The sequence below is a fragment of the Silurus aristotelis genome (genome assembly GCF_946808225.1).
Source record: "Silurus aristotelis genome assembly, chromosome: 17".
Taxonomy (NCBI): Eukaryota; Metazoa; Chordata; class Actinopteri; order Siluriformes; family Siluridae; genus Silurus; species Silurus aristotelis.
The window spans coordinates 19,900,234-19,913,316 of NC_139590.1; the positions used below are offsets into that span (position 1 = coordinate 19,900,234).

The window sequence follows — 13,083 nt, forward strand, 5'->3', positions numbered from 1 at the left end:
GAGTGAGGGCAGGTTTCTCTCAGAGAGTCAATGTCCAGTGCAAGCAGCACTTTGCTCTGTAATGGACCTGTAATGGATGTATGACGGCTGGATGATGACTGCATGCTGAACGTATGAGGCTGTGTGACTGCTGTGTGATAAACATGACATAGATGTAATGTAGATGTTGTCCTGCACCATGGGATGTTGGTTCCCACCGTAAGGGAAATCCTGCACGTGGGCTGAATGCACCAGAATATGGGTGTAAATCAGACACGCGAGTTGCCGGTGTTTGATCAAGATGAAGACGGTAAGAACCCGAACACACACCCACATGCTCACACACAGACACACACATCATCACACATTTAAGGAGGTATTGTGAGTCTAATGTTAAAGCAGTGTCTCTGTGTAGGGAGTCTGAGTGGAGTTAGTTAAGTTGTTTTTGTGTGTGTATGTGTGTGTAAGAGAGAGAAGAAACAGAAATTGTATATTTATTTTCTGTTATTTTATTCTCTGCTTGGTTTATATCACTTTTTTTTACATACCTAGTTGACATATTAATAGACAATTAGAAAGATAGCTATATAATAAAACTCTGTGTTCCCATTGAGAGCACAAAAGTCTATACTCACTGAGGGGCAGGTGTGTGTGTTTGTGTTTGTGTTTGTGTGTATGTGTGATTGTGTTTATGTGTTTATGTACTGGCCCTGGCTCTGAAAGCTGATGAACCACGCACTACATTGGTTTTGTCATACCAGCTCTCACGCCCTGACATTTCATGAACAAACACCTGCGTGTGAGCACACACACACACACACACACACACACACACACACACACACACACAGTATATATATATATCATTGTTAGGACATAGGATTAGGGTTATAATAATAAATGCAGCTAATGTATGTTATTTTAAACCTAAATCTTACCCTAACCTTTATCTTAGAAAACCTTTTTTTTTTTTTTTATAATTAAAAAAAGCAGAGATTCTCAAGTGAGCCGGCAAATAACTGTGATTGTGGAGACATGTGGACATTTTAAACCTGCCCCCACACTGCCAAATCTCCAACACAGAAATAAATTGGAGTGTGTGTGTGTGTGTGTGTGTGTGTGTGTGTGTGTGTGTGTGTGTGTGTGTGTGTGTGTGTGTTACATTTAAGTGACCACAACCCAGCTTTCCACCTTTCCACACAGCTGTATGTCCACCGCAATAGATCAGTGTAACCTGATGACAAAAGTCAAAGGGGTGCAACTCGAAACCAATTCTGCTTACTGTCCCTGGGGCTCAAGGCTTTGTTGCTATGAAGCACTAATCAGCGTATCATTCTGGCGGACGAGTTTTGTCCCTCCTTGACCTTTGAACAGCCATTAACAAAATCAGTCAGAAGAACCCATCCATTCTTATGAGTCTTTAAATCAGTGACAAATTATAGTGGTGATTTGCTCTGCCTGCTTCACGAAGACTCTCCACTAGTGTTGCAAATGGATCAGTACTCAGACCTTTTCTGTTCTCCCTCTATACCCGCTCCCTTGGTGAAGTAATATTTTGGGATCTCATCTTTGGGTATGGGATCTCATACCATATGTTGATGAGATGCATCTTCATACCTTGTCATACATTTATTTTGTGATTACTCTTGGATCACACAATCTGGCAACACACAGAACCTCAGATAGTTCTGGACAATTAACTGCCCTTCTCTCCTCACACTACTTACCTAAGTAGGTCATTATGCAAGGAGTATCAAGAGACTCCAGTCATTACTAAGGATGCCATTGCCATTTCAAGATTGTAATGGTGAAACTCATTCCGGACTGATCTGCTCTGCACATAATCAGCAACATTTTAATTTTAACTGCATCTCCCTAAGATCTCCCAAACAATTGCATTGCAATGTTTATTCCACACTAGGTTTGAAGCACTGATGCTTCTCTATAAAGAAAAAAAACAGACTAGTGCCCACCTACCTTATAGCACTTATTACACCTGAGTCACTACAGCACATACTTTAATCTCTTAGCATGGCTCAAATGGAAACAACAGGTAAGAAAGGGATCACTCAGGATACTTCTCTGTGCTGACACCCAGGTGTTGGATTTAACCTCTCAATTGCGAAGTGACTGGGTGTACTGAAAGTCATGATAGTGAAGTATGGTTCCTAATAGTCACGATCATGACTTGTGAAGTCGTGAAGTATCATGCAAATCTCATCTATAATCAAAATGTTCCTCAGACACACTGCTCCACTGTCATGAAGGGAATCCATTTGGTGCTTCCTTGTCCAAACAGAGAATAATCTCCTGTATGGTGGATTCCCAGCTCCCACTGTGACATGCCACAGTACAAAAAGCATCTATGCCTCATAGGCATTACTTGACTTGTACAGGCTGTTTCCCCCCTCTCTGCCAAGTTTCATTATTCACATTTTCCATGTTTCACAAGATTCCATCTAGACCAAAGGTTTGTAAGCTCCTCATATATATTTGTGGAGTGTCGTGGAGGTGATTCTCATGACACCTGAGAAAGGAAACTAAATGCTAGTGTTGTATGTAACTGATGAACCTAGTGACAGAATGTTCCAGGAAATATCATAACTCATTTAATGGTCTTGATGGATGGTGTTGACACACTTGCACTTGAAGCAAGAGTGAGACAGCACGTTTGATTTATTTGGATGTTACATGTATCATATATATATATATATATATATATATATATATATATATATATATATATATATATATATATATATATATATATATATTTGCATATGCTAATGTGCTAAATACATGCATTCTGTCTCCAAACTGCCCCTCCCTGCATCTTTCTCTCTCTCTCTCTCTCTCTCTCTCTCTCTCTCTCTCTCTCTCTCTCTCTCTCTCTCTCTCTCTTTCTTTCTTTCTCTCTTTTGCACTCTGTGTGTTTTTTTCATTTTGTTTGTCTTTACATCTCACTCTATCCTTGTTCTTCTCTCTCACTTTTTGTCCTTTTTTGTGCTCCTTTCATCCTGTCTCAGGGGTTGGAGCTTTTGTGCTGAACTGCTCACAGAGCAGATCTAAGCTTAAGTCACATTAATTATTTACACACACACACACACACACACACACACACACACACACACACACACACACACACACACACACACAGAGGGACAAAAGGGACAAGAGGCTGTTTATCATTCATAAATATTAGATTTCCATTTTCCTTTCTCTTTCTGACCTTTTGGACTGTTTAATAATGTATACAATATATTCCTATGTAAAACGTATGTGTGCATGTCCCATTAGTGGGGAATGTTTCATACTCATGGGCTGTAGTTTATGTTCAGTATGTCCGATCTGTGTTTTTCTATTTCTTTATTTAACTAAAATAAACTAAATGCTAATTCTTTAGCCTCTTCTGACTGAATTTTCCACCTAATTGGAATCATGGCTTTCCCATTAAAGAAGCTTAAAGAGGCCAGAATTCCCATTGACTTTAACTAATTCACCAAACTCATTATATCTACTCGCCATCTCTACCTGCATCACTCTTTTTCACCTACTGTCTTGTCTAATGAGCATGCTAGAACACAAACAAGCACTTAGCTGTACTTGATACTAGAGCACACCAGGCCAGAGGTAAAACTTCAGCCTTCTACTGAGACCTTTAGGAAATATATTTATTAAACTTAAGCTAAGAGAGGCATGACTTGTCAAATGACAACATGGGAAAAAAGGTCAAACCTAAACTTACAGGGCAACAGAACAGACCGTGAAAAAAAACCCACGGTAGTAAAACTCTTGACTAGAGATTTCACAGAGAGATTTAGAGTTTAAAGATTTGCTGATTCCAGAAAGGCACATTCATGGGAAGCATTAGAATGCTGCTCATCCAGACTAGTGAATTTGGAGAGGGCCCATAATCATGTCTGCCAAAGTATTCAGTGGGAGCTGTGTCAGGAATATGAGATATCAGAGCCACAACTGTGAGGATGCACACTAAAATAGGTGCATTTTCGCAGGAGCTCAGGGTAGAGTTTCTGCTTCACTGCATTGATACGAGTGAACGGAGGGGATTTAGGCATCTGATGAGCATGGGTGTTATTATGGGTAATGGCAAGGTGTTGGCTGCTAGATAAGTGTGAACTAACTGGAAAATGTGAAATAAATGATGTAGATATATAATTACCAACACTTTAGCTAAACCTAGCGACCAAAATCCTGAGCAGTATCACTAATTCACTGCACAAAGCATTCATGTTGACAATGTGACTATGTAAAACTGCTTGAAATGCAGAGGACAGGCTACATGACATATATAACAAGCATCTGTATGTACTGAAAATACGCAAATGTGAATTTGTGAGACTTACTTATGAATTGACACCACTGCTAATGAGGATTGCACCTAGAGGTCAGAGAACCTGGTATCATCCCAGAATTTGCTGGGGGGATATATATATCTCTAGAGAGGGAGCTTCAAATAATACGCCTGAGCAAGTCAATAAAGACAAATGGTTGGACTTTCTTTTCTCTTTTTTAAATAAATAAATTGTACTGATAGCACTAAAAGAATTTTGTGATGTTTCTCTTTTTTGCAGTGAACTTTGACCATTTTCAGATTCTCAGGGCTATTGGAAAAGGAAGTTTCGGTAAGGTAAGGATGCAAGCACATGCACACACACACACACACACACACACACACACACACACACACACACACACACACACACACACACAAAACAGGCTGTAACATTAGAATGGTTGTGTGCCTTTCTCAGCGTCTGGTTGGCATTTAATAAAAATGTCACATTTAATTACAGACAATTAACGCTGTTATCTTCTCACACCACCCGTTCCTCTGTCCTTTTTCTATTACCCTAAATGACTCTGAAACCTCTGAACCTAAAGTTCTTGAATGCAGCTGGAAAAGATATACACACTCTGAATGCTCCTTTTTGAGATCCACTAGATTTTGGAGTGTGTTTATGGATATTTGTGTTCATCAGCCACAAGGGTATAGCAATTCCCCGCTTTACCGCAGTTCGAATCTCGCACCCCCAGTTTTTTCGCAGAATTGCATTTGCCACATAACTAATTTGTTTCGCTGATTTTCAGTTTGGGTTTCCAAGTTCAAGTGAATGCAAGATTTTATTATAGCGCACCTAAAGATGTCTTATACAATTGAGTGCCTCCAGCTTGGTGGTAAAAGTTTGGAAAAGAGTCACATATAGCAGGAAATGTCAGGTGACCCAATCCTTTGGGTAATATAGTGTGTATATATATACAATTTGGCACTTTAAATCCTTTAGATTGCCCATTTTCCCTGCATCTAATACTGTTATTGCTGTCTAATACATCCCACTCACTAACTAGGATACTGCAAAATTTTGCACTACGGATCTCTCCAGCACCTTTAAGTTACCCTTGGTCGCTTGATTGCTTTTTTTTTCTGATGCCCTTCTTACCCAGTCACTGCCCTTTTGTGGCTCACCTCTTCTATTGTCATGGTTATGTCATAAAATTCTTATTACAATATCAGACTTAATGGTGCTTCCAGAGATGTTTTGAGGTTTTACCTAAACCCTGAGTGATATAGTATATGTTCTTAAGCAATGTCTCTGGCGTTTCTGGACATGGTTTAAAAGCTGGACTCCACTAAAATCCATTCAACTATTTATGAGACTTCCGGTTTTTGCACCAGAGCTAATGCAGGGATTTTCCAGCTAATGGAAGTGAATAATTATGCAACCATTATGCACATGTAATCACAAATTTTCCTCCACTACAATATTATGGGCTGCATTGTGTAGTAACACTACAAAATGGTAAAAAAGAGTTCAAGAAGCCTAGTACTTGGCTAAATGATCACACCTATAGTCTATCAAATTCTTGAGCATTAAAACATCATCAAATCATGCTTCTATACATGCAAATGTTTGCCTCTGTGTACATCATCAATGAAGAACTTCTATCTATTCCTTAACCCCTGCTGCAGGTGTGTATTGTGCAAAAGCGTGACACAAGGAAGCTGTATGCGATGAAGTACATGAACAAACACGCGTGTGTGGAGCGTGACGAGGTGAGACAAGTATGCAGGGAGCTGCAGATCCTGCAGGAGATACAGCACCCGTTTCTTGTCAACCTGTGGTGAGTGACGCACATATCCACACTTAAATACAATACACAAACAGACCTTAAAGTAGGACAGCATATTATATTCTGCACTTATATAAGAACACATTTTAGTGTGTGTGTGTGTGTGTGTGTGTGTGTGTGTGTGTGTGAGCAGCAGAGCAGGCAGTAGATGTGTGTATAGGGTGCTCTTTAGACAAGCACAATGTCCTTATGCACATTAAACAGCAGCTGCAGTGTGTGTGTGTGTGTGTGTGTGTGTGTGTGTGTGTGTGTGTGTGTGTGTGTGTGTGTGTGTGTGTGTGTGTGTGTGTGTGAGTTTAGCCCTGCAGGAGTAATTGGTCTTCTTTTTTTGGAACCAAGACAGAATTATACCAAGTGAGTCACTTTACCCCCTTGTGTCAGTTTGTGTGTGTGTGTATGTGTGTGTGTGTGTGTGTGTGTGTGTGTGTGTGTGTGTGTGTGTGTGTGTGTGTGTGTGTGTGTGTGTGTAAGTGAAGCATGAACTGCACAAAATAAACGCCTTTCTGGAAGGATTTGCTTTTGCTTTTTGGTGCTGTTCAGTTTAGTCTAAAAATTTTTTTTATTATATATTTGACACGTTCCCTTGATTTCCAGCGCCAAAACGTATTGTACCTGTGCTCTGTTGGAATGAAAACTCACATTTACGTGGCCTGTGAAGATTTTTGGGATTTCTGACTGCTGTCAAGTAAACATGTGCATTTGTGTGAGACAGAGTGGCACAAAGATGTGTTTTGACAGTATGTGAAGCTACCAATCCTGTTCACCAATTGCATGTCGATGACACGGCTTACATCTAAAGCCAAACTACAACAGAATATGCTAGTCATTTCTTTTTTCAAATTTTTTTTGTTACCAATTTTTTTTCTCATTGTCTCCATTGTTACACAGACACACCCACATGCTGGGTTTTAGAAGGGCTTGATCGCCTGAATTGATGCTCTTGGAGGTTCCCGGGAGGTGCTACCATGGCAACACATGACCAGCTCTGCCTAAGAGCATGATGGGAAACTTTCTCTAATGGACACACAGTGTATGTGTGTGTTTGATGATGACAGAAATAGTCTGAGGTCAATGTGACATGAAGCGTCTTTGACCTGCTTAATGGACTCTTGGTTGTCTACCCGTCTCTCTCCGCTTTTGTTGCTTTTAAGAAGTGAGATTTCTGATAATTAGAGGAAGTGTGTGACAGCTGGAATGTGGGGTCAAAATGGTCAGCATTTATTTTCATTGTGTGGATGATGTACACAAACCATGTACTTGAGTTAAAGTAGAGATACACTCAGTAAAATATTACTCCAGGTAAAGTGCTCCTTTTAAACGTTCACTTGTGTAAAAGTACAAATGTTCTTACCATTAAATGTACTAAAATATTTAAAGTACTATGATTTATTATGACTTTAATGCCCTATTATAATTTTTGTACCAAGACTCTTACTTGTTCAAATCACTTTATGTGAAAAGACTTTAATGTTACTCTTAGCACACCAATCTATTAATAGAATTATATGAGTCAAAAGCTGATTGATATCTATTAAAATTATCATGAGCTCAAACCCTTCTTTTTAACAACTTTAAATAATCATGCAAATAAGGCCAGGAGTGTTGTGGCCAGTTAGATTCAGGATTTTTCTCCATCATTTATTCATTTCTAAATGTTCTGCTTGCTGTTGAACTGATGTAATATGCAAACTCAAAGAATGAAGTAACATATCTTTGGTATGAGGATGTCTGTCACATTTAAACAAACCAGTTAGAACTGTTACGATTCAACTTTTGGGGGAATTTCTGGAACACTAACGTGGCATACACCATGATAGGAGCCAATCTCTGGCTTTGACATGTGAAGTTTGTAAAGCTGTAAGTGTGTCTGTCCTGTCGCTTTTTCTATGCACAGGTACTCATTCCAGGACGAAGAGGACATGTCTATGGTGGTGGATCTGTTACTGGGTGGAGATCTGCGCTACCACCTGCAGCAGAACGTCCAGTTTAAAGAGGAGACAGTAAAACTCTACATGTGTGAGCTAGCATTGGCACTCGACTACCTACAGTCCTGCCACATCATCCACCGGTGTGTCCCGTCTCACAGACTTATGCTAAAATCATTGATGTTTAATTTACTGTGAATCCAATTTATGTAACCATCCTCTCTGTCAGATTCCTTACAGCAAACATTCACAGGTTGAAAAAGAAATGCATAATAACACATTCTTGCTTAAGACATAGTAAGGTGTGGGTCTACACTAATTCTCTTCTTGTTTTTTGCAGTGATATAAAACCAGATAACATTCTGCTGGATGAGCATGGTAAGCCAGCAACCGTTATCACTTAAATCCTGAACCCCTAAACTATAATTCAAATATTACATATCTGCTCCTATTATGCTAGCTTTGTTGTTTAGATTTGCCTAATAATAACTTTTGGCTAAATACTGCTTCATGTGCTTGATTAGAACCATCTAATACAATTTTGGACTAGCCTGGTCTTTATGTGAGCTTCGTAGTGTATTTTAGCTTGAAATCTTTTGACGTTTGCTTGATCCCAGATATCAAACAGATGTTGGGTTAACATTGGCCATTCTGTAGGGTCAATATCAGCTTTCAAAGGATAATTTCATCCATTGGGACAAAACACTAAAACAACAGAATCAACCGACTTTTAAATCCGTCTTGCCAAAGTTTACACAACACCAGTCATTCAGTTGGTTTAGCTTCGGGTGTCAACACTGGGAAGATTTTATGCCTTTGGTAATTTTGGCCACAATGAGATGTAATTTAACATAATCCTAGGTCAACTTGATGTTTCATGCTTTAAATCCATCTTGCCACTTGCCACTTGCCACTTTCTCTCTGTGTAGGTCATGTCCACATCACAGACTTTAACGTTGCCACATTACTTAAAGACTCGGCAACGGCTTCCTCTATGGCAGGAACCAAACCGTACATGGGTAAAGAATCTTCCTTTTACACTTTCTTTCACACTATTACACATTATATCTTAATATTTATCACTTACCAGTCAGTGTGTGCATGTTTTACAGCCCCGGAGATGTTCCAGTCATTTGTGGATGGTGGTCCCGGTTACTCTTATGCTGTGGACTGGTGGGCTTTGGGCATCACGGCATACGAACTCCTACGAGGATGGGTAGGTTTAGAACTGTTTTTGGTTTGCATGATTAATCTTTTGGGCTTTGATTAAATATAGCACTTTATCTTTAATTTCCATGTCTCAGCATCTATTGCATATATGGTATTCTTTCTTTCTTTCTTTCTTTCTTTCTTTCTTTCTTTCTTTCTTTCTTTCTTTCTTTCTTTCTTTCTTTCTTTCTCTGTCTGTCTGTCTGTCTGTCTGTCTGTCTGTCTCAGAGGCCGTACGATATCCACTCCAGCACAGCCATTGAGGACATCGTCAGCATGTTTCGCAGTGAGCGTGTGCGATACTCAACCTCTTGGTCTAATGAATTGGTGGCTCTGCTGCGCCTGGTGAGGGGCTTAAAAATAAAAAGATTTAGATATGTAATTATCTAATACAGCTATAAACATCGGTGTGTGTCTGTGTTTGTGTGTGTGTGTGTGTGTGTGTGTGTGTGTGTGTGTGTGTGTGTGTGTGTGTGAAAGTAGCTGCTCAATAAAGACCCAGAGATCCGGCTGTCATGTGTATCGGACCTTCAGCGCATTCCATATCTGGTGGATATGAACTGGGATGCTGTGCTGGAGAAAGGAGTTTCACCAGGATTTACTCCTAATGTGAGACACTACACGTACACAAAATACCTATTCAAATGGAATTGTATGTTTCTAGTAAAAGCCCATGAGCTTGGGAAAAAATTGTAACTAACCACATGTTATACAATTCAAATTCTGCAACTTTTTTTGGCTCTGAAACTAAATATGATAAAGCGAATGTTAACAATGTGTAAGTGATTTACACACCACCAAAGCACAGATCTGTAACACACATCCAACATTGTGTGTACTCCTAAATGCTAGTTAAAATCATTATATTCAAGCAGTGTTGGATGATGCACACAAACCATGTACTTCAGTAAAAGTAGAGATCTAGTAGGTAAAATATTACTCCAAGAAAACTGCTCCCTTTAAACTTTTAGTTTAGTAAAAGTACAAAAGTATTTGTTTTTAAATGTACTTAAGTATCCAAAGTTTTTTTTTTTAAAGATATATAAGATATTTGAAATGTAATGAAAGTTAAAGTCGCCCCAAATGGAAATACTTCTGTTAAGTACAGATACATTAATAAGCTACTTAAGTACAGTTATAAATTATATTTACTTTGTTACTGTCCAGCACTGTATTCTTGAGACAATTAAAAAAAAATCTAAAATAAAAAAAAAAGGTACAGGACACCTATAGTACCTATGCATGTGTTATCAGAAGTGCCTGGATTGAGCATTAGTTGTTTAAAACACACATTTCTGCATTACTTTGGCTTGATCTCTTCCTCTGTTTATCTCTCAGAGGGGACGTCTGAACTGCGACCCAGTGTTTGAGTTAGAAGAAATGATCCTGGAGTCAAAGCCGCTGCACAAAAAGAAAAAACGTCTGTCCAAGAGCAAACACACCAACAAATCATCCAGCACACTGGTAAGCACAAAAACATCCATATACACGCACAAATATCTAGTCACAATGTCATAAATGTATCATTTATAAATAAATTGTGTCCAGCCACCCCATATGCAGCAGCGTCTAGAAACTGTCAGAAAAGAGTTCATCATATTCAACAGAGACAAGTAAGTGACAAAGTTTATAACTTAAAGTAAAGTTCACTGTTTTAAATATAAATGAGGCAGATGTAATACTGACTCTGTTAAATAAATACATTATAATCTCTCTTTCTCCTGTGGCAGGTTACAGACTGACAGTGCAAAGAAAGTATCCTCCCTAAAAAGACAAGACAAATTGCAGGAAGGACACGGCAACACCGACAGCACGCACACTGTCAAAGCTAAAACGAAATCACACACACGTTGAAAACACTGGGTCCAAATTCACACTGAACACCGTGACCCCATTCTACATCAACATACACACACACGGAGCAGTACAAACAGCACAAAACCAGACCCTTTGCCTTATTACAATGACTGCCTATGTGTGTGTTTTTTTTTTTTTTTTTTTAAAGACAACCGTTGCAAATCAGCAGACGAATTAGCATTAGCAACTATAAGCATGAGCACCAGTGGATAAGTCCTAAAGCATTTCATCTGATTATGCAGTTCATGTCTCTGTTACTGTGTAAACTACATGTTTCTAATAAATATCAATATGGATGTAAAATAGCAGCCAGAGAAAGTAACATCTGATTAGTGCTTGTATTGATTCTTTTATTAATTTTGATGAAATAATTGTATTGTAAAAAATTGTATCATGAATAGGTAAGTAAATGTTTAGTCGTTTAATGAACGTTATACTTAGTACTATCTGTGGGCCAAACCACACCTCTATATATATATTATGGGTATCATGATATCACCACCATTACTCATATATATCTATAATCTATAAATCTATAAATCTATCCATCTATAAATTAATTTTTTTGAAAAGGATGAAATTTAATGTAATCTAATTATTAAGTGCATTAAGAAGCTGCCAGACTTTCATTTTGCGAGCTAAATCCTGGTTTCAAGATACTTCTAGAAACTCATTCAGCTCCTTATAACCATTGCCATTTATGTCCATTTGCACAACCCAATACTACTAGCTAAAGTATTGAAGTATTGATAGTAAACAGGCTGACTCTAAAACTCAATTTGTCTCCAAATCAATATACCTGGACAGAGTATCTCACACCCATCCATAAAATACCCTGTATGAACACTTTTACCAGCCATAACACATTACTTTAGACACACCAGTGGAGAAAACTGCAGACAACATTGTTCCAAAGTCTCCCATAATTGTTTGTTTTTGATAGAGACTATTATTTGATGGTTATTGGTAGACTTGAGAATTCTTGTTTCCATTTTTGTTTAGTTTTTATATATATATATATATATATATATATATATATATATATATATATATATATATATATATATATATATATATATATATATACCGCTAGCTCTTCCCGTGGGCTCACCACCTGCAGGAGAGACCGTAAGGGACGGTGCTGTGAGGATTGGGCAGCAGTCGAAGGCGGGGGCCTGCTTAGACTGCTGCCCCCGCGACCCGAATTACGGATAAGCGGGAGAAAATAAATGAATGAATGAATACCTCTAGCTAATGATGAGCCAAGTGTCATGAATTACACAGATGCAAAGGCAAGTCTTATTAATTCAGGCAATACAGTCCAAAAGAATAGGCTAAACAAAGTCTAAATAAACAGGCAGAAGCCAGGCAATGTTCAAACAGAATAAACTGGCCAGCAATATTATATCAAACAAAACATATAAGGATTGGTGAGTCAATGGAAATAGTAGCACATTGAGTGTTATTTCACACTGAACTCTTTTTAAAGTGTGTGTGTGTGTGTGTGTGTGTGTGTGTGTGTGTGTGTGTGTGTGTGTGTGTGTGTGTGTGTGTGTGTGTGTGTGTGTGTGTGTGTGTGTGTGTGTGCACAATTGATCACACCTGTGCTCAATCAGTTGCTTGGAGAGGTGTTTGTGTAAACCAGAAAAATATCTCCAAATATGGAAATTGCAATTGTTACTGGAACTGGAGTTCCCACCTGGCTAATATGGTATTCATATTGATTTTCCTTCCCCAAAAGGTTCAACTAAGAACTTTTAATGAAATTTAAGATAAATAAAAATAAGTATGGAAGAGCTGATGCGCTTCAGGTGGAAATCAGGTCTGTTTCATTTTTTTAAAAATGGCTACAATAACTTAAAAAACTCGATCTGTTCCATGTTACATACAACATTTTGAAAACTGACACCATCTGGTAACGTTCAATAAACAAGATTTTGAAATAAAAAGTACTTGGACTGGA

General features: G+C 38.4%; 1 protein-coding gene across 2 annotated transcripts; it reads left to right on the forward strand.

Moving 5' to 3' along the window:
• On the forward strand, window positions 1-11,254 carry LOC310739615 (serine/threonine-protein kinase 32B-like). Of its 2 annotated transcripts, XM_083565665.1 has the most exons (13): window positions 22-289; window positions 4,572-4,627; window positions 5,969-6,120; window positions 6,430-6,483; window positions 8,024-8,197; window positions 8,395-8,432; window positions 8,984-9,073; window positions 9,167-9,270; window positions 9,492-9,608; window positions 9,747-9,872; window positions 10,602-10,727; window positions 10,812-10,876; window positions 10,994-11,254. In XM_083565665.1, exons 1-13 carry the CDS (start codon window positions 226-228, stop codon window positions 11,115-11,117), a joined length of 1,290 nt encoding a protein of 429 aa, XP_083421791.1. In that variant the 5' UTR covers window positions 22-225; the 3' UTR covers window positions 11,118-11,254. The 2 variants fall into 2 exon arrangements, with proteins under 2 accessions (XP_083421792.1, XP_083421791.1); XM_083565666.1 differs by lacking the exon at window positions 6,430-6,483 and having other exon boundaries at window positions 1-289.
• Window positions 11,255-13,083: the final 1,829 nt, after the last annotated feature.